The sequence below is a fragment of the Arachis stenosperma genome, chromosome 8 (genome assembly GCF_014773155.1).
Source record: "Arachis stenosperma cultivar V10309 chromosome 8, arast.V10309.gnm1.PFL2, whole genome shotgun sequence".
Lineage (NCBI taxonomy): Eukaryota > Viridiplantae > Streptophyta > Magnoliopsida > Fabales > Fabaceae > Arachis > Arachis stenosperma.
This window is the reverse complement of record NC_080384.1, coordinates 19166199-19191960: the sequence shown is the minus strand read 5'-3', so window position 1 is coordinate 19191960 and position 25762 is coordinate 19166199. Positions and strand designations below refer to the sequence as shown.

The following is a 25762-nucleotide window of genomic DNA, read 5'->3' as shown; positions in this document are numbered from 1 at the left end:
AAAAAAAAGATCTTTTTTTAGTTATCTTTTTTTAAAAGATTTTATCGAGAAGTAAAAATAATTTTATGTTTTGATATCTCATGTAAAAAGGTCTTTTTATTTATCAATTATGTTTGGGTATAACAATATAAAAGTATTTTTTTGTTTGTTTATTACATAAAAAATATCTTTTTTTTTTTAAGAAAAAAATATCTTTAAAAAAAATATAAATTACACCTTCTCAAAAAAGATTTTTTTATTTTACTAATATTTTTATTTTTACTACTAAAAATTTACCAAACATGTTAAAAAATAAAAAAAAATCTTTTTCATTAAAAAAAATTTTAACAAAATAATGGAGCCAAACATGCACTCACTTCAAAGATAAAAAGCCAAATTTCCTTTTCAAAATAAATAAAAAAAGAAAATTCATAAAAAGTTTAATTTTTTATTTTAATTCTCCACGTCGGAAAAACCTCACCGGATAACCAAAACAATAATTAACGGAATACCCGAAAACACTCTGTCCCAAGTTGTTCTCAATTTCTCATCCAAAATTTCTGTTTATAAATGATTTGATTTTGCAAGTTTGTATCCAATTTCTACCTCCTCTTTGTTTCCAGAAAATCCACTGAAAAAGTATAGCTTTTGATTTTGCTCCAATGGCTGATTTCGATCTTCCCCAGGATTCGTATTTTCTCGGATTCGACAGCTCCACCCAGTGAGTTCATCTTCTCCATCTGCATCGCCAAAATTTTAATCTTTTTCCCCACAATGTGCTATTTTTCAATTGAAATTTGATTGATCATATCATATGTTTGTTCTTGGAATAATTGGTGTAATACTGTAACTTAAATCTGAATTGCATGAAATTAAAGTTTCAATTTTTATTGGTATGAAGGTCCTTAAAGGCTACAATTTTGGACTCAAACCTCAATATTGTTGCCAATGAACTTGTTCACTTTGATTCTGAATTGCCCCATTACAAAACCAAAGATGGGGTTTATAGAGACACCTCTGTTAATGGTAGAATTGTTTCTCCCACATTGATGTGGGTGGAAGCTCTTGACCTTATGTTTCAGAAGCTTTCGTCGAAATCTAATGTTGATTTCGGCAAGATTGCTGCTGTCTCTGGCAGTGGACAGCAGCATGGTAGTGTCTATTGGAAGAATGGTAGCTCTCAGGTTTTGCAATCATTGGATCCTGCTAAGCCATTGCTGGCTCAGCTCGGAGATGCCTTCTCGGTGAAGGAATCTCCGATATGGATGGACTCTAGCACCACTGCTCAGTGTAGGGAGTTAGAGAAGGCTTTCGGGGGAGCTCTTGAGTTGGCTCGAGTGACCGGTTCGCGAGCATATGAGAGGTTTACTGGTCCTCAGATTAAGAAGATATTTGAAACTCAGCCGGATGTTTATAACAACACTGAGAGGATCTCACTTGTTAGCTCCTTCATGGCTTCTCTTTTGCTTGGGGAATACGCTTCCATTGATCATGCCGATGGGGGCGGCATGAATTTGATGGATATAAAGGAGAAGACATGGTCTAAAGTAGCACTTGAGGTTTGTGAATGCTATTACTTGAATTTGGTTATTGATGTTTATGTGTTCAATCAATATACTTATTTGAATTCTAATGTTTATTTTGCAGGCAACTGCACCTGATTTGGAGTCTAAACTTGGAAAGTTAGCACCTGCTTATGCCGTTGCTGGAAATATTGCTCCCTATTTTGTAGATAGGTATGTTGCACACTTCTCTGATTTATTTCTCTTTTGGAATGCAATGAAACTTTGACAAATAGCAGTTAGTTTGTTTCCTTCCTTATGGCACCTGGTCAATTTCCAATTAATTTAATAGTTCACTAACTAGATAAACAAGTCTCAATAAATCGAACCGAGATATCTTTTGACTGGAGTTGATAATTGTAACAATGTTAGGTGTCTGCAAAAACTTCAAACAGAAGTTTGTATGCTTGTATTATAAAAGATAATTTCTTCACATCAACTTGTCCATTGAAATGGTTATTCGTTGTTTTTGCTGAACCAAAATGCTTAAATTAATGACTTAAGCTTCTTTGTTTCCCAATAGGTACAAGTTTAACAAGGAGTGCTTGGTTGTTCAGTGGTCTGGAGATAATCCTAATAGTGTGGCAGGTGCTATAATTTCTTTTAGTATATTCTGCTATGTATTTCTGATTTCGGTATTCGTTCACTTAAATATTATACTTGGCATGCCATTTGTAATTCTATTACTGATAACTTTTGAGAAGGATTCAATTAATATGACATTACAACTTATTTAAAAGTTATGATGTGTTTGGTAAACCATGGCAAGTTTTCTTATTATATCTAGGTTTGAATGATGAAAATCATCCCTGCATATGAAAATCCCAACACTTAATCTTGTGGTGCTTTATAACTGGCATTATCATACAAAAAAGTTTTCTTATATTGTAAGATACTAACCATTTTGATCTGCAGGTTTGACGCTTAATATTCCGGGAGATCTTGCAATCAGTCTCGGCACCAGTGACACTGTAGGTTACAATTCATCATCTTAGGATACCTCTTTCTTTTTGAATTTTGTGGGTATCATTCTAAGTTGCCGTATCGCTGTTAATCTGTCTTAATTTCTCATTAGAGAATTAAACCCCTTTATATATTAACACCTTATAATTTTATACTAACACATTCTATCATATCTGTCAGGTATTTATGATCACCAAAGATCCTAATCCAGGTTTAGAAGGACATGTGTTCCCTAATCCAGTAGATGCAAATGGTTACATGGTAATGTTGGTATACAAAAATGGGTCCCTTACCCGAGAAGGTACTACGGTCATTGTTGTTTGCCATTGCATATATTTCCAAGAGACACACAGTTTTTGTAGTTTCTCACTCCGCTCCCTATGGTACAATTTTAGATGTGCGCAACCGATGTGCAGAGCAATCTTGGGACACTTTCAACAAATTTCTAGAGCAAACACCACCTCTAAATGGTTAGTATCACATAACTCTTTCTTAGTAAGACATTCTCTTTTCTCATTACAATATGTCTCGATAGGCGGCAAGATTGGTTTCTACTACAAGGAGCATGAAATTTTACCCCCTCTTCCAGGTACTTGTCTAATATTCCTACAGACCAAGTTGCTTTAACTGAATAGCAATCTGACTTTGTCATCGACAATAAAATATTGACATTTTCTTTTCCATGGTTCCAGTTGGTTTCCACCGGTTCATTTTAGAAAATTTCTCAGAAAATTCTCTTGATGGACTAAAGGAGAAGGAAGTCGAAGAGTTTGACGCTCCATCTGAGGTTAGCATATACCTCAAAACCAATTGAAAAACTATGTAATAGTTATTAAGTACTAAGCAATAATTGCTAAACTCAAGGTGCGAGCATTAATCGAGGGTCAACTTCTGTCGATGCGAGCTCATGCTGAAAGATTCGGCATGCCCTCTCCACCAAAGCGGATTATAGCCACTGGTGGAGCATCAGCGAACCATAGCATTCTTAATTCAGTAGCTTCAATTTTTGGGTGTGATGTTTATACAGTTCAAAGACCTGGTAAGTATTGATTATTGATGTTTGAAGTATAAGCCTTCATTCTGGTAGAAGCTAATGGTTTCAACTTGGCAACAGATTCAGCTTCTCTTGGGGCTGCAGTGAGAGCGGCGCACGGCTGGCTATGCAACGAGAAAGGCGGCTTTTTACCGATTTCTGATATGTACATGAGCAAATTGGAGAAAACATCTCTGAGCTGCAAGCTTTCAGTGAATGCTGGTGATCAGAATCTGAGTTCCAAGTATTCTGCTATCATGAAGAAGAGAATTGAGATAGAGAATCGTCTCATCGAAAAGCTTGGACGCTACTGAAATTATATATGACTTGGCAGCCATGTTTCTCTGAATTTTTGTTTCTGTTTGTGTTTGGGATGATCTTGACAAACCATAAGTTAGCGGTTGAAAATGATAGTGTGTTTATAAAATCTTGATTCCCAACCTGGAACCATGTCGTATATAGACAATAATACATTTTCATAGTCATGATTGGTCGTTTTGCATTCATTTTCATGTGAACGAATGAGTGCAGAAAACGTCGTTTACACCGAAATATATTCAACATAATTCAGCATAAGAATAATAAGGTTAAAAAATTTATAAATTGAAATTTGCTTTGATTTTTTTTATAATTTTTAAACAGTTATCCAAATATTTTTTATAAAAATTTGAAGGATAAATTATTAAAAATATATCTAAATTATTTTTTTTTTACAAAAATATTTTTAAATTTTGTTATCGATACAAATATTTTCAAATAATTTAAAAACTTAATAAAATTTGACTAGGCAAATAAAACTTTCTATGACACAAGTGAAGAAAAGTGAAACTTTGACATTGGCAAGGGAGCTACAAGTGAGTCACCTCATGTTTTTCGGCTCAGGATTCGGTGGTTCCAGAATCTTTGGACCACTTAATGGTCTCATTAGAAAACATGTTTTTAGAGTTTTTTTAACAATTGTTACATAGTCCTTGAACTAATTTTAATTACAAATTAATCCCATATATTTTATTTAATTATAAAAACTATTTTTTATTTTATAAATTATTATTTTATCAATTATCTATTATATTTATTAATAATCAAATACAAAAACAACAACCAATTATATCCTCTATTGATCCTACTAAAGCTTTTGGTCATTCCAATCGATTAAAATATTAAATTTGATCTCGTGACGTTCGTCTATGGCTTCCAAATCGTGTTTCTTTGAAATTCAATCGATTGGTTTATCAACTCAATCGATTGAATTGTAACTCAATCGATTGAATTACAGTGTATCACAAAACAATCAATTGAAAGTTGTAAGGTAGAATGGTTTTCACTTAAACCAATCGATTGTTTATACTTTTCAATCGAATGAATGCCAAAAAACAATCGATTGTTTTTGTTACTCAATCGATTTAATTCACGAAAACAACATGAATTTGCCAAATACAATCGATTGGAAAGTGATGACATTGAAGTTTTAGTCAAATTCAATCGAATTGGTAACGTAATCCAATCGGGTGATGAAGTTGAATTTTTTGCCAACTTTAATTGATTGGTAATGCTACCCAATTAAAAGTAAATAATATTTAAACTTTTTTGTTTAACAAAATTAAAATAAAGTACAAAAATAAGAATAAATTTGTATAGGAGTACATTCATTATGTTATAATTTTAATAATTAATGTAAATTTTAAAAAATTGAATAAATTTATATTTATTTTGATTATATTCAAAAGTGAATTATATGTATTCTTATAATCAAGAAATATATTTAACTTCTTTTATAATAAGTAAGTTTTTCAATAATTTAATTTATTAAAAAAATCTCATCTTTTTATTTATCCTACAAAATAAAAATTCATATTAATAGTTTTGAATAAGACAATTAAAATAAAATATAAAAATAAAACTTAAATAAAAAAATACAAAGTTTTCAATTTAAAAATATAAAATAGTTAAAAAATAAAAAAATTATTTAAATATAATTTTTCAAGACACTCTATAACTTAGATGAATAAATATTATTTTTAAAATAAATCATGATATATTGATACAAAACTTATTGTGTGTAAATTTTTTTAAAAATTAATAAACCTCTCTCGTTAATAACAATATTGGAACTTAAATTTGAACGCTAATTGATATTATATATTGTGTAGGTACTTAGAGTATATTAGAAAAGTACGTTAATAATTTGAAGAGAAAATTTATTAGTATAAATTTATTTTTTTTAAAAAATTAATCATTATTGAACAATTCTACTTTTATTCCTTCAAAACATATCTTAATAAAAATATTTGTAATAATAACTTATATCCTAAGAATATCTTAACGAGCAGTTACATCATTCTGTCATGCGTTAATGCAAAATTTACAGAAAGTGAGTACGTGATTGAGTATGTTGTTTTAGATTATAAACATAGGGGTAAAATAGGAAAAAAATATTCGACAACAAACCCTCTGTATTCCTAATATAAATTGTTATAAATAAGTATAGTTTCTTAAAATTTTGGGGTGTCTAGGCCACTACTTGCCCCCTCTAGATCCATCCCTGATTACAAGCTAATTAATTAATAATAAAAAATAATAACATCTATTTACTTTTAGTATTTCTCAATTTTTGTGAATTAATAAAAGATAAAAAAAATATTTTTTCCTTACACAATCAATTTCACGAATAAAGTATCGAAACAAATAATTGCAAAATTAGAGATTCTATTTTTGTAATCAAAACGATGGTTTATTTTTTGAACACTACAATGAAAAACTTGATTGGACTTTTGCTGATTACTGCAACGGTAATTAACAAGGAAGAAATAGTGGATATTAAATAGACGGATAAAAAATTAAAAAAAAAATTGGATATTGAGTAGATGGATGTTCCAAAGAAAAATAATTAAATTTTTTATAATCAAAGAAAATGATACACGATTTCAATGGTGGGATTGAATAATTAGTGATGGATTATTCACCAATTATGTTAATATTAAGGAAAAGATAAGATTGGTTTATCTACATCAAAATAAAACAGCAAAAATTAAAGATAGAATTTTAAAGATAAGATAGATGAATAATAAGATAATTTTTAAAAAGATAACAAGATTGAAATAGGTGCAGGACACATTTCAATCGATTGGGTAGCATTACCAATCAATTGAAGTTGGCAAAAAATTCAACTTCATCACCTTCCAATCGCTTGGATTACATTACCAATCGATTGAATTTGGCTAAAACTTCAATGTCATCACTTTCCAATTGATTGTATTTGGTAAATTCATGTTGTTTTCGTGAATTCAATCGATTGAGTAACAAAAACAATCGATTGTTTTTGGACATTCATTCGATTGAAAAGTATAAACAATCGATTGGTTTAAGTGAAAATCATTCTACCTTACAACTAGGCCTGGCAGCATGGACCCTATCCACGGGTACCCAACCCGACCCGCCATATCCGCACCCCATAATATGTGTTATATATGTTTAAAAATGTCACATATAGGAGTTGAACCAAGGACTTTAAGCATGTGCAAAATGTTCCTAACCACTGAACCAAGGATACTTGTATTATTTATGAGATATTTGTGTCATTATAATATTTTTTTGTCAACCCGCAGGTAGGGTCGGATACCCGCGGGTTGAGCGCAGTTAGGGTTAGGGTTGGGTATTTCTCAACCCGCGGGTAGGGTTGAGTGTTAGTCAAAAACTCAACCCGCGGGTAGGGTTAGGGTTGGGTTCAAACCCTACCCTACCCTACCCATTGCCACCCCTATTTACAACTTTCAATCGATTGTTTTGATAAACCAATCGATTGAATTTCAAGGAAACACGATTTGGAAGCCATGGACGAACGTCACGAGATCAAATTTAATATTTTAATCGATTGAAATGGCCAAAAGCTTTATTAGGATCAATAGAAAATATAATTGGTTGTTGTTTTTGTATTTGATTATTAATAAATATAATAGATAATTGATAAAATAATAATTTATAAAATAAAAAATAATTTTTATAATTAAATAAAATATATAAGGTTAATTTGTAATTAAAATTAGTTCAAGAACTATGTAGCAATTATTAAAAAAACTCTAAAAACATGTTTTTTAATAGGACCATTAAGTGGTCCAAAAATTTTGTGACCACTTAATCCTGAGCCATGTTTTTCTATTAATGTATTTTTCTATTAATGGAGCTTTGATCACATCTTAGCACTTTGAGACATGTTTTTAAATTATGATTTAATTTATCTTATAATTTCACTAAATTTTTAATTAAGTTTTTATATTTTTTTTAATTGAATTCTCTTATATTATTTTTAGTTTTGTAATTATGTCTATTTTATGTTAAATATCTTAAAATTAATAGAATTTTTTTTTAAGAAAAAATATAAAAGTTTAACAACTTTATTAAATTTTAGCCGACATGTAACCAATAAAAAAAATGAATAATCTCACACCATTTGATGAAATCTCACACCATTAAAAACATTATTGATATCTATTTAAAATCTAATTAGATTTTTAGTTATGAAAAATATTTGTGAAAAAATATTTTTTACGCTAAAAATAACTTAACTAAAATTAAAAATAATATAAGAATTCAATTTGAAAAAAATGGTAAAAATTGAATAATTAAACCTTTTTTTTTTGTGATTTTTATAGGAGATTCGAACCTGTAATTGAGTATGGGAAGTCTATGCCGTTTGAGCTATTGTTCATTGACCAATAATTAAACCTTTAAAATTATTTTTAAAATAATTCGAATATATTTTTAATTGTTTATCCAAAATGTGAATGAATAAATTTTAAACTATGCATTAATACACAAAACAACTAAAAAAGCCAAAAACTCTACATCTCGACCGTTACTGGCTGCTTGCTGCTAATCTCTACCTTAAGCGGTATCATACCCAAGTTATGTCGCTGTCACTGGCACCTAATCTACAGCAGTGCCGTGTATAAGTAAATATATCAGTAATTATCGGACAGGAGAAACTTAGCATTTTATGTTATTCGCTAAATTCATCTATCTGGTTTTGAATCATTAAAGGCAACGTTAAAACAGGAAACGCGTGGTGGATTAGTAAAAATTATAATAGTGCAAAACTGCAAATATAAAACCAAAAGTGGATTAAAACATTGTGCTATTAAGGTAGAAGCACAAATATGTTTTCACAGCAAAGCATCAAAAAACTAAAATGTCCAATAGAAAACAGAAAGGCACATAACAAGAAACACATCATCAAGGCTGGCTGTCTAATAGTCTTCCTCTCCTTCACCTTCCTCACCCTCACCAGACTCCGCACCAACCTCCTCGTAATCCTTCTCAAGAGCAGCAAGGTCCTCACGAGCCTCAGAGAACTCACCCTCTTCCATGCCCTCACCCACATACCAGTGGACGAAAGCACGCTTAGCATACATGAGATCAAACTTGTGGTCAATCCTTGAGAACACCTCAGCAACACTGGTGGAGTTGGAGATCATGCACACAGCCCTCTGCACCTTGGCAAGGTCACCGCCGGGAACAACTGTCGGTGGCTGGTAGTTGATACCGCACTTGAAACCAGTTGGGCACCAGTCCACAAATTGGATTGTGCGCTTGGTCTTGATGGTGGCCACAGCAGCATTCACATCCTTGGGCACCACGTCACCACGGTACATCAGGCAGCAGGCCATGTACTTGCCATGGCGAGGGTCGCACTTCGCCATCATGGAGGACGGCTCGAATGCGCTGTTGGTGATCTCAGCAACCGAGAGCTGCTCATGATAGGCCTTCTCAGCAGAAATAACAGGTGCATAGGATGAAAGCATGAAATGGATCCTTGGGTATGGAACCAAGTTAGTTTGGAACTCAGTCACATCAACGTTCAGTGCACCATCAAACCTCAAAGAGGCAGTGAGGGATGAAATCACCTGCAAAAATCAATACATTAAAATTGTCAAGGCACCTACTTAGCCTTAAAAGTTTTATGCATCTTCATATCCCAACTTTTTTTTCAAACAAAGTTGAATAACCAACAATCCAGAGGAATCAACTCAAATTATTAAATTGTAATTCTTAACAAGCTTTGAGCGATTGGAATTGAAACAAATTTTACCTGAGAGACGAGGCGATTGAGGTTGGTGTAGGTGGGGCGTTCAATGTCAAGGGAGCGCCTGCAGATATCATAGATGGCTTCATTGTCGAGAAGCACGGCGACATCAGTGTGTTCAAGGAGGGAGTGAGTGGAAAGGACACTGTTATAGGGCTCAACAACAGAGGTAGAAACCTGGGGAGATGGGTAAACAGTGAACCCAAGCTTAGATTTCTTTCCATAATCAACAGAAAGACGCTCCAAGAGAAGGGAACCGAGACCGGAACCGGTTCCACCACCAACTGCATTGAACACCAAGAACCCTTGGAGCCCGGTGCAGTTATCAGCAAGCTTCCTGATCCTATCAAGGCAGAGATCAACGATCTCCTTCCCAACTGTAACCACCAAACGCACCGTTTCAATCAAAATAGGAAATGATAATCAAAATCGGAAGTGGATATTATATTAGGGATTGAAATGAAGAAATTACTGGTATAATGGCCACGAGCAAAATTGTTGGCAGCGTCTTCTTTGCCGCTGATGAGTTGCTCGGGGTGGAAGAGTTGGCGGTAGGCTCCGGTCCTCACCTCGTCGATCACGGTGGGCTCAAGATCGACGAAGACGGCGCGTGGCACGTGCTTTCCGGCGCCAGTCTCACTGAAGAAGGTGTTGAAGGCATCGTCTCCTCCACCAACGGTTTTGTCACTCGGCATCTGTCCATCGGGCTGAACCAAAAGAGGAAAACACAGATTTCAACAACCCTAGATCTGAAAAAACCAACCAATTCGAAGGAAAATAAGAATAATAAATCCCTAATTTCAGGTACCTGAATGCCATGTTCGAGGCAGTAAAGCTCCCAGCAGGCGTTTCCGACCTGGATACCGGCCTGACCAATGTGGATCGAAATGCACTCTCTCATTTTCTCGGGAAAATTGGAAAGGGAAAATAAACCCTAAGATGGAAAATTGAAAAGAGAGGAAAAAAAAAAAAAAGAGAAGTTTCTGGAGCGGCGTTTATTAAGACGCCTTTGTCACAGATTGAAATGGTGAGTTGCTAAATGTTTTAGTTTGTTGTTTAAATAAGCGCCAGCGTCAAGGGGTGGAAAAGAGAGAAAAAGGCTTGGTGCCTAAATTTGAAATGTGCGGTTAAAAATTAACTAGGGTTACGTTGACTATGGTTAAAAACGGGAAGAGCTTTTGTATTATTTGGATGGTTGCGGTTATGGCCCAGTGTTCCAGGCTGGATGCTACTAACTAACCGTTGAGTTTAGCCAATTTGAATTTTGATTTTGATTCCGTTGTTACTTGTTGCCCCATAATTCCCGGATTTAAACAAGATGGAAATAATAGAAAATAAAGGATAAGGACAAGTCACCCAAAAAAAAAAGGATAAGGACAACATTTGAAGAACTTTTTATAATAAAATGTGATTTTGTAAATTATTTAAATAAATTTATATAAATTATTTATTTAATTAATGTAATTTTAAGATTAAATTATACTATAATAATATATCAAAACTATTAAAATTAAATTTATAATCAATTATCAATAATAACAATCAGTCAATCACTAATTTTTTACAGAATTTTATCGTACAGAGAGATTTTTTTATTTTTAATATTGGACCGAAATTGGTGTAACATATTAAAATGGCAAAAAATGTGTAATTTACTATAATAAATAATATGAAAATCAATTTTATCAGAATGTACAAAATGAAAAATAGATACTAAAATACATTTTTTCCATAATCTATGTAAATCGCGACAAGGGTCCTGCGGTTTACGAATACACGTAATCCGCTATAGGGTGTCGCGATTTATGTACAACGAGAAATGAGCATAAACCATGATAGGGCATAAAATGTGCATAAACCACGAGAGGGGTGTAGCGGTTTATGCGTTAGTATACAATTTATATAAACATAAAACAAAGTGTGAGGTTAACAAAAAACATACATTACATACACCTAATTCAATGGAAACAAACAAAGTACAAACACATATAATACAAAAGTACATGGTAAATCCGACATACATAGGTATCATCAATGAAAACATAAAATAGTAAGCTATGACTCCTGCTTGTCCTCATCTTCGTCGTCAGAGTCATGTCCAAATGCACCCAGGAGATGCGATCCTGTACCACATCGAGCGGCCTGTATCACTCTGGCGGGCCTCTGGCACTGTGTGCTGGAGGATCGACCGGCATGCCCACGCCATTGCAGATGCAGACGTCCCTTCCATGCCCAACCAACTGTCATACAGACTGCCAGCAGGCTCATTCAGGTCTACATATAGCTGGGGCTGGAATCCATGAGGATCAGACATCTGCAGCTGGTACCGCTGCATATCATCCATATCTGGGTGGTACCCCTGCGCAACGTCCATCTGGGGCTGGGTCTCAAGCACCTGATCCTGTGGGGTTTGTTGCTGAAAATGCGAAGGGTCATCATTTCGGATGAGATCTGCAAAGTCGAAATAGAACTGTGAACTTCCAACCTCGTGGCCCATATCCATCGTGAAAGTCGGACCTGCCAGGTCATCATACATCTAGCCATGGATGTCATGGTATATCTGGGAGCTCGAAACATGTGTAAGAGGAATCTCCTGGGTCTCCGCCCCCTGCATGCTCAGCGGGTCTATCACCAGGACCAGCAGATGTGTCCCCTGATGAACCATCCCGACGCTGAGGATGGCCACGCCGAATATGGTGATCGGCATGTCCGACTCCATCGCCACCGGATCTATCATCCTGAATCATGTCATCCAGCCATCGCCACTCCCGATCTGTAGCCCGGGTACCAACGCGTCGTCGCTGCTCGACGCGCCTGTTATCTAGCACGTCTGGCATGGAAATCCTAGAAGGAGCCTGTGATGACCCTCTCTGAACAACATCCTGTGAGATCTCCTCGGCCCTAGGATCGGCAATCAAGGAATCTGGCGACAGAAACCTATGGGCCACTCTGTACCACCATCGTAGAAAGTCTACGGATGTCCCAGGATCAGGTAGCCGGGGGATACTCAGGACAGCATCGACCCTGTTCTGCCAACTAAGGTGCCATACCTGGTAGTAGCTCAGGAACCATCTGTCCCCACCCCTCCCATCCTTGGCATGGAGCCAATCAATGTTCGAGGTCGGCTCAGTCTCGTGTTGAACACCACCCAGCTGTGGCAGCACCCTATCCACCTGGTGCCACTCAATGACGGTGAAGTATATCAAGTCAGTACATGTACGCCATAACCGACTGTGCTCCTCTGTGAGAATTTCTGGATGAACAACAGCCATCACGTCAAGCGAAGCATAAGGCTCCCAAACAATTTACAAATGTTGACAGAATACATTAATTAGTCCATTAACTAACAAATATATAGTTAAGTACTACATAAAAATTGAATCAAAATGAATAAACTTACATCTTGATCGCCTAATCGGTCCAACGCTAGGCGACACTGGACGACTCTCTCCTCCTTGCGGTCGGATGAAGGCAAGTAGGTGGCCTAATAAACCCATATTTTATGATATAATTTGTGCTGAATTTAAGTGTTTTATTCAATCTTTCACCCACTTGTGCATGTGAAATTGCATGGTTTTACCTTCCCTTCCTTATTATGAAATGTATGTGAAAAACATGTTTTCTAGGCTTTAAAAGTATTAATTTTAATTATCTTTTATTGCCATTCGATGCCGTGATTCGTGTGTTGAGTAATTTCAGATCTTCTAAGGCAGGAATGACTTAAAGGATGAAAAGGAAACATGCGAAAATGGAAGGAAAGCATAAAACGAAGTTTTTGAAGAAACTGACAGCGACGCGATTACATGGGCGACGCGGCCGCATGCCAGCGCGAAATGGCAATGACGCGATCACGTGCCACAAGCGAAACGCATATGACACGAACGCATGATTGAAGCGACCGCGTGACAAGGAAAATTCCACATGACGCGACCGCGTGACCCACGCGGACGGGTGACCCACGCGGACGCGTGACAGAGGCCACGCACCAGAAATTACAGAAAGTGATCCCAGCGATTTCTGAAGCCCTTTTTGGCCCAAATCCAAGTCCAGAAAGTACGGACCAGAGGTTATGAAGTGGGGGAATGCATTCGAAAGGGGAGGGAGCTAGCCAATTAGTTACTTTTCATAGTTTAGATGTAGTTTTAGTGAGAGAGGTTCTCTCCTCTCTCTTAGGATTTAGAAATTAGGATTTTTTTAGAAATTAAGGATTTAATTCAACTCTTCATATCAGGTTCAATATTCCTTTATTTTGACCTCTCTTCTACTTTGAGATACTTTAATGCTTTTATTTATATTTGATTTATGTTGCCCAATTGGCTTATGAATATTTTCCATGTTAGATTTGACTGCTTTGAATTAATGTTATTTGAGGTATTCCAGATATTTATGATTTTAATTTAGCTTTCTACATTCCTGGTTTTGGTTAAGAAATCAGTAACTCTTGAGTTATCAAACTCAACGTGATCGATAATCGCTATCTTTTCTAATTAGCTTGAACTTCTATAATCCCAATCTTTTTCTAGGAATTAACTAGGATTTGAAAATCAAACTAATTAGTCACTTGACCTTCCTTCGCACCAGCAGAGGTTAACTAAGTGGAATTAAGATTCAATTTTCATCATCATTGATAAGGATAGCTAGGATAGGACTTCCAATTTCTCATACCTTACCAAGAGTTTATTTTACAGTCATTTATTTATTTTATTTGTCATTTATCATACTTATTCCTCATTCTCAAAACCCCCAATTTACAAAACTCATAACCAATAATAAGAACACACCTCCCTGCAATTCCTTGAGAAGACGACCTGAGGTTTAAATACTTCGGTTATCAATTTATTTAGGGGTTTGTTACTTGTAACAACCAAAACGTTTGTACGAAGGGATTTCTGTTGGTTCAGAATCTATACTTACAACGCGACTTTATAAAATTCTTTATTAGCAAAAATCCCGACGTCAAAATGGCACCGTTGCCGGGGATTTGCAACAGTGTGCCTTATTATTGGTTATTGTAAATATTTTTATTTTACTTGTTTAATTGTTTCTTTTTTCTCTCCTTTTTTTTTATTTCTGATATCTACTATGAATTCTCACCCCTCTCGCTTTGAGTTTGGTTCCAATTTTGTTGCAAGGAATGGAAGCTATAACAAGACTATGCATCACAGTCAAAGCAATCAAAGATGGATGGAGCCAAAAGAATCTGATCACCTCTTTAGGCAACAACACCTTCCTAGACATCATGGACAAAGACCATTCTATAATGCATACCAAGCTGACAGATATGGTGAACCGCCTTGTAGCTACCAACAAGCCCCACCCTATGCTCAGAGACCATCCTTTCAACACAAAGGGCAACTACCGTATATGAACCCGGTTTCCACTTTTGTCACTGAACAACTGAGTGGAAAGCAACATCATAATATAAGCCCGTGCATATATGCGTACGATCCTGTCATGCAGAGGCATGTTCTACTGCCTCCGGACACTATATATACACCTAGTCGGCTGGAGCATGTGACAGAAGAAACCAAACATATAAAAAATCCAACAATAATTTATAGTCATCTATCACAAACATTACAATTTTAAAGTTTAAACTGGTAACATACAGTTCCTATTTTCTAATCACAAAATTCAATGAAAGAAATAAACGATTAAAATAATAATTTAAATACTACATTTTATGATTTAAAATAATAATTTAAATCTAAATTTAAATACATTAACTAACAATAACGAAACTAAAAATAACCACACTAACCTCTTCGTTGATGCTCTCAGAAACGTGCGTAACGCCGTTGAGCCTGTATAGACTGCGTGCTTCCGCATGGTCCCGACTCTGATCTCAACCCAACTCAACCACTTTTTTCTCTTTTTCTCTCTCTAGAAAACTTTTTTCTCCAACACAAATGTAATCCGCGAAATCCCTTCGACGTATTTATACTAACGCATAAACCGCTACACCCCTTTCGCGGTTTATGCACATTTTACGCCCACACGTAAACCGTGATGACACCCCTATAACGGATTACGTGTATTCGTAAACCGCAGGACTCCTGTCGCGATTTACATATATTATGGAAAAAATGTATTTTGGTATTCATTTTTCATTTTGTACATTTTGATAAAATTAGTTTCCATATTATTTATTATAGTAAATTGTCTTGGAAATTTTTTATAGCTACAGAAAAACATTATCGCCGTTTTTCCATCCACAATTTTAAAAATATGCCTTCAAACAAAACATCAATGACATTTTTTTTGCGTAAATTTAAAAAATAATAAACATACGATACGATCGCTAACATTTTATACATAGTAAAATTTAAAAAATAATTTTAATACAATCCATCGACGCCGTTTTAATTTTTTTAAATTAAAAAAATTTTACTCACCCACAAAGACGTTTTGTTCTTTTCAAAAAATTGAAATAGACCCATAGCGAGATAAAACACAATGCCACTAAAATATCATCAAATATCTCATACAAGTTTATAATATAAAAAAAATGAGCCCGTGATGAGATCTATTCTTAAATTTTTTTTATTTTTTATTTTCTTTGTTTAGTTAATATTTTAGAATTAGTTTTATTATCCTTTAACATCAATATTAATATGATTATTATCATCGATGTCATCATCACCATCATTCCAAGAGATGAGTTTTTGAATTTTAAATAATTGTGTATATATGAAATAAAATTATTTTAAATTTCACTTGTGATACGTCACCCTTATCCTCGGTTGCACCAGAAAGCTCGGCACGAGAGCCAATGAGCTCGGCACCCGTATCAACCACCCGAAATACTCGGCACAAGCTGGTGTTACATCAAGCAAACTCGGAACAGGAGCAGATAAGCTCGACCGCGCCCAATCGCATAAAGCGGCACGTGCATCCAAAAATCTCGGCCCATGATCAGGAACCGAAGCAGCATTTCCCAACTGAGAATAAGAAACGTGTTCAACTGGTTTACAGCACCAAAACAGAATATCATAACCAACCTATAATCTAGGACTTATCCATATGAAAACGGTAAAACAATCTCTATAAATCCGGACTTATAGTCTCAGCTGAGATCAGGTTCAATCATCAGTTTTCACACTCACTTAACCACTCTCAGTCTCTTACTTTTTACTCTAAGTTCACCTATCTCACTTAATTATTCTCTCTCTCTCTTTTCTGAGACTGTCACTAACTTGAGCGTCGGAGTATCTTTAGCAAGTATTCCCGCCGCGGTGTTTGATATTGGCCGACGTAGAGCTCTTCCTCACGGCTGACGACTTGTTCGGAAGTGCTTAAGCTCGGCCTCCCAGTGTTCGGACGAATCACTTGGCGCCCACCGTGGGGCCCGGAGTACATCTAACCCTATTTTTTCTTTTGTCAAGTCTTCTACTTTATTTTGCAGGATTCCCGGTCCTCGGACATGGCTGACAAGGAAAATCCACAACTATCACAGGATGACCTCCTGGCCCAGATCGCTGAGCTTCAGACGGAGGTACGGAGGATAGCCGAGCTCTCAACGCCAAACAATGGAGAGAACTCCAAAGGCTCGGCTCATAGTGCGGCGGACCCTTTAAACGTCACCCCGCCAAAGGAGAAGCTCACATTAGACAACCCTTTCTCCGAGGAGATCACGAATTACCAGATGCCGAAGAACTTTACACTGCCCACTGCGCTGGAGCCATACAAGGGATTCGGCGACCCCAGAGCTCATGTGAAGAAATTCCAATCGATGATGTTCTTCAACGGCCCTAAGAACGAGCCCGTCCTTTGCCGAGCATTCCCTACCTACCTCGACGGCGCTGCATTACTCTGGTTCTCCAAACTTCCTGAAGGATCGATTTCCTCCTTCGAAGACCTCGCCAGATCATTTATTGACTATTTTGCTGCATCGAGATATTACGTACATGGCTCGGACTATCTCGGCACCATCAAACAAGGCCAGCATGAGAGCCTGAAGGATTACATGACTAGATTCGCAGACGCAACTATGGAGATCCAGGATCTAGACCCGGCCGTCCACTTGCACGCCCTCAAGGCCGGCCTTAGGCCCGGCAAATTTCGGGAGACCATTGCCATAACAAAACCAAAAACCCTAGAGGAATTCCGAGAAAGAGCGGCTGGACAAATGGAGATTGAAGAACTCCGAGAAGCCCAGAAATCAGACAAACAACCACACCGGAGAGATGAGGAAAGGACCTTCAGATCTCCAGGCAACAGGGACACAAAGAAACCTCCTAAGCCAGCATCAAAGTACAACACATACACCAGATTCAACACCAGAAGAGAAAACATCATCAGAGAAATCCTCAACGCCAAAATCATAAAACCACCAGCCCGAGCAGGGAACTATCATGATCAACGATTTGTGGACAAGACAAAACATTGCGCCTTCCACCGAAAGTTCGGTCACACCACAGATGACTGCATCGTCGCGAAGGACCTCCTGGAAAGACTAGTACGCCAGGGTCTCCTGGACAAGTACATCGAGACCCGGAAAGGCAGAGGAGGAAACTCGGACAGGGCAGAGCATAAGCAAGCACCGGCTGACGACAAAAAGAGAGGATCACTCCTGATCCGCCAAGAGAGTCATCAACCACATATCGGGAGGATTCGCAGGCGGAGGAGAAACAAGCTCAGCCAGGAAGCGGAGCTACAGAGCAATGCTGGCAATCGAAGGAACCATACAACCAAAGAAGGACAAAGGACCAGACGTCACAATATCCTTCAACCAAACAGACTTCAAATCGGCAAGCCCTAACCTCGACGACCCCGTGGTAATCTCAATCCAGGTTGGAGATCTGTCGGTAAGAAAAACATTGTTAGATCCAGGTAGTAGTGCTGACGTTTTATTTTACTCAACGTTTACTAAAATGAAATTATCAGAAAAATTGATACAACCCTCCTCTGGAGAGCTAATTGGGTTCTCCGGAGAGAGAGAGTCCCCATTATGGGACACATATGGCTAAAGACCACAATGCGAGAGATCCCTATGGCAAAGTCAATTGATATTCAATATCTAATAGTAAACTGTTACAGCCCTTATAATATTATACTCGGAAGACCCGCACTGAACACATTCAGGGCAGTGGTGTCCACATTACATCTGTGTGTCAAGTTTCCAGTGCAGGAAAACAAGATCGCTACGGTGTATGCCGACCATCAAGAAGCTCGGCAATGCTATAACGCCGGTCTGAAACCAGTACAAACAAAGCAGGAAGCTCGGCCCCAAGTTCAAGCAATTCACACGTCTGCCAGCTCGGCAACACTAGCCGACCTAGACCCTAGGGAAGACCTCGGCGAAAGACCTCGGCCAATGGACAACCTTCAACAAGTAACACTAACAGCAGACGAGAAGCAATGCACATATGTTGGAGAAGCGTTAGAAGGGGCAGAACGAGCAAGACTCATTCACACACTGCGTCAAAACGCCGACCTTTTCGCATGGACGCCGAAGGACATGCCCGGAATAAACCCAGAGGTTATCTGCCACAAACTAGCAATCGACAAAACAGTCCGACCAATCGCACAGAAGAAGAGGAACCTTGGAGAGGAGAAAAGACAAGCAGCACTTGAAGAAACTCAAAAGCTCCTCAATGCAGGTTTCATAAGAGAGATTCGCTTCACCACATGACTATCCAACGTGGTAATGGTAAGGAAGAGTTCAGGTAAATGGCGCATGTGCGTCGACTTTACAAATTTAAATAAAGCCTGTCCTAAAGATGCATACCCACTGCCTTGCATTGATAAATTAGTTGATAACGCCTCTGGTTTTAAAGCTTTGAGTTTCATGGATGCATATTCTGGCTATAACCAGATCCTAATGCACCCAGAAGACCAAAGCAAAACAGCTTTTATAACAGAACATGGGAATTTTTGTTACAAGGTAATGCCCTTTGGCCTAAAGAATGCAGGTGCAACGTATCAAAGGTTAATGGACAAGGTATTCCAACAACAGATAGGCCGCAACATGGAAGTCTACGTAGATGATATGGTAGCAAAAACACCAATGCAGGGGTCGCACTGTGACGACTTAGTAGAAATCTTCAGACAAATCCGAGCATATAACATGAGACTCAATCCAGACAAATGCGCGTTCGGAGTACAAGGAGGGAAGTTCCTGGGATTCATGTTAACATCTCGAGGCATCGAGGCCAACCCAGAAAAGTGCAAGGCCGTGCTAAACATGACAAGCCCAAGAACAGTAAAGGAAGTCCAGCAACTTGCAGGACGAATAGCTGCCCTGTCACGTTTCCTACCTGCAGTGGCAAATCGATCTTATCACTTTTTTCAGACATTCTCTAAAGGCAAGAAGTCCAACTGGACAGACGAATGTGAAAATGCCTTCACCGAACTTAAACAACACCTGACATCACCACCAATCCTCCAGAAACCCGAGACAGGTAACCCATTATATTTATACTTATCAGTATCTAACCATGCTATAAGCTCGGTTTTGGTAACAGAAACAGGAAAAAAGCAAAACCCAGTGTATTTCATCAGTAGGGTACTGCAACCAACAGAAACAAGGTACCCGAAGATAGAGCAATTGGCACTGGCACTAATTACAACAGCAAAAAGACTGCGGCACTATTTCCAGAGCCACACAATCAATGTACGAACGGACCAACCATTAAGGCAGATACTAACCAGACCCGAGCTCGCCGGCAGATTAATAAAATGGTCGGTCGAGCTCTCCGAGTTCGACATCCAGTACGAATCAAGGAAGACACTGAAGTCACAGGTGCTAGCCGACTTTATATCAGAGATGACCGATGACACGCATAATACAGAAGTCAGTTGGACCATACATGTAGATGGAGCATCCAACAAGGAAGGCAGTGGAGCTGGGATACTACTCAAAGAAGGAGACAAAGTGGTGGCCGAGCAGTCACTACAGTTCCGCTTCAACGCAAGCAACAATCAATCAGAATATGAGGCCCTACTCGCTGGACTAAAGCTCGCCCTTCAACTACAAATACCTCGAATAACAGTCTACTGCGACTCCTCGTTAGTGGTACATCAAATAAAGGGCGAATTTCAGGTAAAAGATCCTTTGTTAGAGAAATATTGGCTCATAACAAAGGATCTAATTTCAAAATTTAAAGAATTCGATATTATTCATGTAAACCGAGAACACAATACCAGGGCCGACGTGTTATCTAAACTAGCCACAACTCGGCAAGCCGGAAACACGTCGGCACTGTCCCAGCTAACGCTTGACAAATCGAGTTTTGAGCAGGATACAATTCTGAGTATTACACAGGTCCCAGATTGGCGAACACCTTTTTTCAATTACATTAACACAGGCACTATACCAAATGACGAGCCGAACTTGCCACTCTTCCGACGAAGAGCAAGCTATTATACAGTGCTAGGAAACACTTTGTACAGACGAGGGCATTCACAACCACTACTCAAGTGCATTAGCAACGAGGAGGCCGAGGAGGTCATGGCCGAAACACACAAAGGAGTCTGCGGCAACCATATTGGCGGCCGAGCATTAGCAGCAAAGATCCTGCGAACAGGATATTATTGGCCGACGATAAAGCGAGATTGCATCTCAAAAGTCAAAACGTGTAATAATTGTCAAAAACACGCCACACTCTCAGAGACCCCGGCCGAAGAACTCCATACCATAGAGGTAAGCTGGCCTTTCGATAGGTGGGGATTAGATATCCTCGGACCTTTCCCGAAAGCGCCAGGCCAGGTAAAGTTCCTTTTGGTTTCAATTGATTATTTTTCTAAGTGGATAGAGGCACAACCACTAGCACACATAACGGCAGAAAAAGTGCGATCTTTTCTATGGAAAAATATCATATGCAGATACGGTATCCCAAGAGAGATAATCTCGGATAACGGGAGACAATTTACAGATCATAAGCTCGCCACCTTTCTAACAAACTTTAACATCAAACATCATTTCAGCTCAGTAGAGCACCCGCAAACTAACGGACAAGTTGAATCGGCTAACAGAATTATCTTGCAGGGGTTAAAGAAAAAGCTCGGCGACGCTAAGGGAGAATGGGCCGACCTCATTCCAGAAATTCTATGGAGTTACAATACCACCATTCAATCTGCCACAGGAGAGACTCCTTTCAAACTGGTATATGGCGCAGAAGCACTTATCCCAGTAGAGGTCAGCGTCCCAACATTAAGGACCGAGCTCTATGATGAAACAAATAACCTACAAGCTCGGACAGCCGAGTTGGACCTTGTAGAAGAAGAAAGAGATATTTCCGCCATAAAGCAACGAGCCAGAAAACAATACCTAGAGCAAAGACACAAGAGAAAGGTAGTTCACAGGACTTTCAACAATGGAGACCTCGTACTCAGACGCACAGAAGAAGCCCGGAAACCTCCGGCACATGGCAAGTTGGCGGCAAACTGGGAAGGACCTTTCCGAATATTTCATAATCTCGGAAAAGGGGCTTACAAGCTCGAAACTCTTCAAGGAGATCAACTTCCAGGAACATGGAACATCTCCTCCTTAAGAAAATATCAGTCATGATGTAACATACAATTTGCGAATGATGGTACTCTTTTTCCCCTCCAAAGGTTTTTTCCCAAAATACATGGGTTTTACTCGGAGAGGGTTTTAACGAGGCCGGACGCAACAAACCATTGTACTCGTACGAACTATTGAGCAACGGTTCATATTCTGAACAGTTAAAACGCACATTTCAAAGAATCCGAGCATAATCCTCGGAACCTTGCCATCACTAGCCGAGCTTAATTCTCGGAAATGCCCATCACAAAAACAAGTCAAAATGTTTCTAACAAACACACTATTCCGAGCTTCATACTCGGAATTCAATCATGCGCATACCGAGCATATTGCTCGGACAACGACATACTGACAATTCCCACAATTCTATAGCAAATGAACACTAAGTGCTAATCCGAGCTTCATACTCGGAGAACAACGCGCACAGTCCGATAAATAACACTTGAATACGCAACAAACATGACATTTCAAGCGAATCTTAAGGATAATCACAGCAGTACATTAAAACCTCTATTATCCTAATCCAAACAAAGAACGACTTCAAACAATCAAATAGTCGTTTTTCTCATAACGGCACACCACTACGGTCAATACGTATCACATTAGTCAAAGCTATTCGTTTCAAACCGAGCTATATACTCGGAACACAAAACATAACTGTCAAACATTTAAGTAAAAAGTCCAAAATAAAAGATCCGAAGGTACAACAAGCATTAACAATACAAATACTAACTATTCTATCTTATCACCTATGCTGGATCCCTCACTCTCGCTCCCAACAGCACCCTCATCCTCCACAAGTTCACCATCAACAACAACCTTCATAACATCGAGCTTTGAAGGGTCAGCATCAGGGTACAACACCTTGACTTGAGAAACAGCGCGATCGAAACCTTGGGCAAAGGCCTCATAAACCCCGCCTTGTAACTCCTTGATCCGAGCAGATAACTGATCGACCTCAGACTTCATGTTCTTCATAGAGGCCTCGTGCAGCTTTTGCTTCTCAGCAAATTCGAGCTCTCTCTTCTCCATGGAGGAAGACAGCTCGACAATTTTCTCATCCCTTTCCTGGATAATTCCAGATAACTCTTCAACACGGGTAACCTCCTTTTTCTCCCGTTCCAAAGCAAGTTCCTGAGATCGACCAACAGCAACAAGGCGAGCGCCAATCACCTACGAAAACAGAAAGCAAATAAATAAACGCCAAACCAGAATTCAAAAATAAGAGCAACAAAGTAACCTATACCTGCAAAAAATGACTAACACCTGCTCGACCAACATCATCGATTCTATTCATGTCATCAGAAAAACAGCAGAGCTCGTCAGCCATGACACCAAAAGGATATAGCTTCGCCCAAAGAGATCTGCCATGCTCGTCCTCATCATACCCATGGAGCTTCTTCTGCGATTCATAGGCAGACTCCACCATCTGCAATATTTGTGATGACTCCCCCTTACCATCCAGCACCTCAGCAAGGCTACCTTTACCTTGTCCCCTCTTCCGCTTCGACCTCGGCCCAGGACCATACTGGGCTACCCCAGCAGCAACACCCTTCCCCACATTAGAGGAAACTTCTTTCTCACTCTTTTTACGCTGATTAAAGAAGGATTTCAACCCGGCAGTAGTGATTGCAGGAGCTCTCTCAGCTGCAAAACAGCAAGCAACCAAATCAGGAAAAACAAAGAAAGATAGAAACACAAAACAAACACATTAAAACACAAATTACCTATATGATCATAAACTGCCTGCCTATCCGAATCCCATTTCAACATCTCGGAAACCGACAACAAACCCTTCGGACCCAAAGACTTAAACAGGAAATCCATGACAATATCATCATCAAGTAACCTATCATCTACATCCAGGGCTTGGTAGGGCTCAGCACACCAAAACAAAGGAAATCTTTCAACCAGATGCTCGTTCAAATAGAAGGGAAACTCCTCCGGGACGCTCCTAACCTTAACGAACATTGACTTGAAATCCTTAAACGAAGACTTATACAATCCAAACACTGCCCTACGAGGATAACTACTGAGATTTACCCACAAACCCCTGTTTACCCCCTTCGCCTGGAATAAAGAGAAAAACAACCTAAGGGACGGCGGACACTCTAAAAGTTCCATCAAAACCTCAAAAGCTCGAACAAAGCCCCATGAATTGGGGTGCAATTGGGTCGGGGCGCAGTTCAACCAGTATAGCACACCACACTCAAAATCGGTGAAAGGGAGCCTCACCCCCAATTCTGTGAAAAGACAACTGTACATATAAAAATAGGACCAATCATTCAACTGGTCACACACACGGTCATCCTCTCCACAAGGCAGCAACTCAATCCTAATATTACTACCAGGTCTAACCCAAACACCCGATCCTAAGAGCTTCACAGACTCTTCGTCATCAAATAGAGACTTGCGTTCTCTTACCTTAACGTCAACCCAGTCATATAAACCACTCACATTACAGTTCTCCATAGAAGGCAAGAAAAGAAAAAGGCAAGTAGATGAGGACAAGAGAGGGATTAACACTGACCTTGCTTGCTCATTTCTCAGACAAGGAGAAGACAAAACCCCTATCCAGGAATACAGCAGTTGGAAATAAAAAGAAAACACAAAGTAATGTACTATCCCACAAAAGAAACGGTTAATAAACCCTATGCATTTACTCCAGAACAGCAACAAAGAGATGCATTAAAACCACTACAGAATCCAATGGACAGGGGTGCCTAGAGAAGCGGAGCGGTTTTCACATCAATCATGTCACCTTGGCGCGCAAAATGAAGCCACTAAAAACGTTCTGCATGCTCAGCAGGACTAAACCGAACTCGGGGGCTACAAGGGCCATACACGACAAACAATTTCGGCAACCGAGGATTACGACACTCCTTATCTAAAAGCTCGCCTTAGTCCTGTCCACATCAAGGCAAGCTTGGGGGCTATGATACGTCACCCTTATCCTCGGTTGCACCAGAAAGCTCGGCACGAGAGCCAATGAGCTCGGCACCCGTATCAACCACCCGAAATACACGGCACAAGCTGGTGTTACATCAAGCAAACTCGGAACAGGAGCAGATAAGCTCGACCGCGCCCAATCGCATAAAGCGGCACGTGCATCCGAAAATCTCGGCCCATGATCAGGAACCGAAGCAGCATTTCCCAACTGAGAATAAGAAACGTGCTCAACTGGTTTACAGCACCAAAACAGAATATCATAACCAACCTATAATCTAGGACTTATCCATATGAAAACGGTAAAACAATCTCTATAAATCCGGACTTATAGTCTCAGCTGAGATCAGGTTCAATCATCAGTTTTCACACTCACTTAACCACTCTCAGTCTCTTACTTTTTACTCTAAGTTCACCTATCTCACTTAATTATTCTCTCTCTCTCTTTCCTGAGACTGTCACTAACTTGAGCGTCGGAGTATCTTTTGCAGGTATTCCCGCCGCGGTGTTTGATATTGGCCGACGTAAAGCTCTTCCTCACGGCTGACGACTTGTTCGGAAGTGCTTAAGCTCGGCCTCCCAGTGTTCGGACGAATCAACTTGTATTATAAATAATTGATAAATGAGACTAGTCATACTTTATAAAGATGATTTTACATTGGTGTAGAACTAATTAAATTTTGTCACATTAT

The 25762-nt window shown here is 38.6% G+C and overlaps 4 protein-coding genes across 4 annotated transcripts; 3 read left to right on the top strand and 1 right to left on the bottom strand.

The window, feature by feature from the left end:
- Window positions 1-473: 473 nt before the first annotated feature.
- Window positions 474-4020, top strand: LOC130943342 (xylulose kinase 2). Its single transcript, XM_057871182.1, has 11 exons — window positions 474-700; window positions 881-1538; window positions 1627-1715; window positions 2065-2129; window positions 2457-2512; window positions 2685-2805; window positions 2900-2974; window positions 3040-3093; window positions 3197-3291; window positions 3369-3543; window positions 3619-4020. Exons 1-11 carry the CDS (start codon window positions 642-644, stop codon window positions 3849-3851), a joined length of 1680 nt encoding a protein of 559 aa, XP_057727165.1. The 5' UTR covers window positions 474-641; the 3' UTR covers window positions 3852-4020.
- Window positions 4021-8637: 4617 nt separating this feature from the next.
- Window positions 8638-10683, bottom strand: LOC130944190 (tubulin alpha-4 chain). Its single transcript, XM_057872379.1, has 4 exons — window positions 10425-10683; window positions 10089-10323; window positions 9623-9993; window positions 8638-9437 (listed from the first exon to the last, which is right to left on the bottom strand). Exons 1-4 carry the CDS (start codon window positions 10515-10517, stop codon window positions 8781-8783), a joined length of 1356 nt encoding a protein of 451 aa, XP_057728362.1. The 5' UTR covers window positions 10518-10683; the 3' UTR covers window positions 8638-8780.
- Window positions 10684-17039: 6356 nt separating this feature from the next.
- On the top strand, window positions 17040-18377 carry LOC130945523 (uncharacterized). Its single transcript, XM_057874229.1, has one exon. The coding sequence runs from the start codon at window positions 17040-17042 to the stop codon at window positions 18375-18377; it is 1338 nt and encodes a 445-aa protein (XP_057730212.1).
- An 888-nt stretch (window positions 18378-19265) lies between these two features.
- LOC130945522 (uncharacterized) lies at window positions 19266-22127 on the top strand. The gene has a single exon (XM_057874228.1). The coding sequence runs from the start codon at window positions 19266-19268 to the stop codon at window positions 22125-22127; it is 2862 nt and encodes a 953-aa protein (XP_057730211.1).
- Window positions 22128-25762: the final 3635 nt, after the last annotated feature.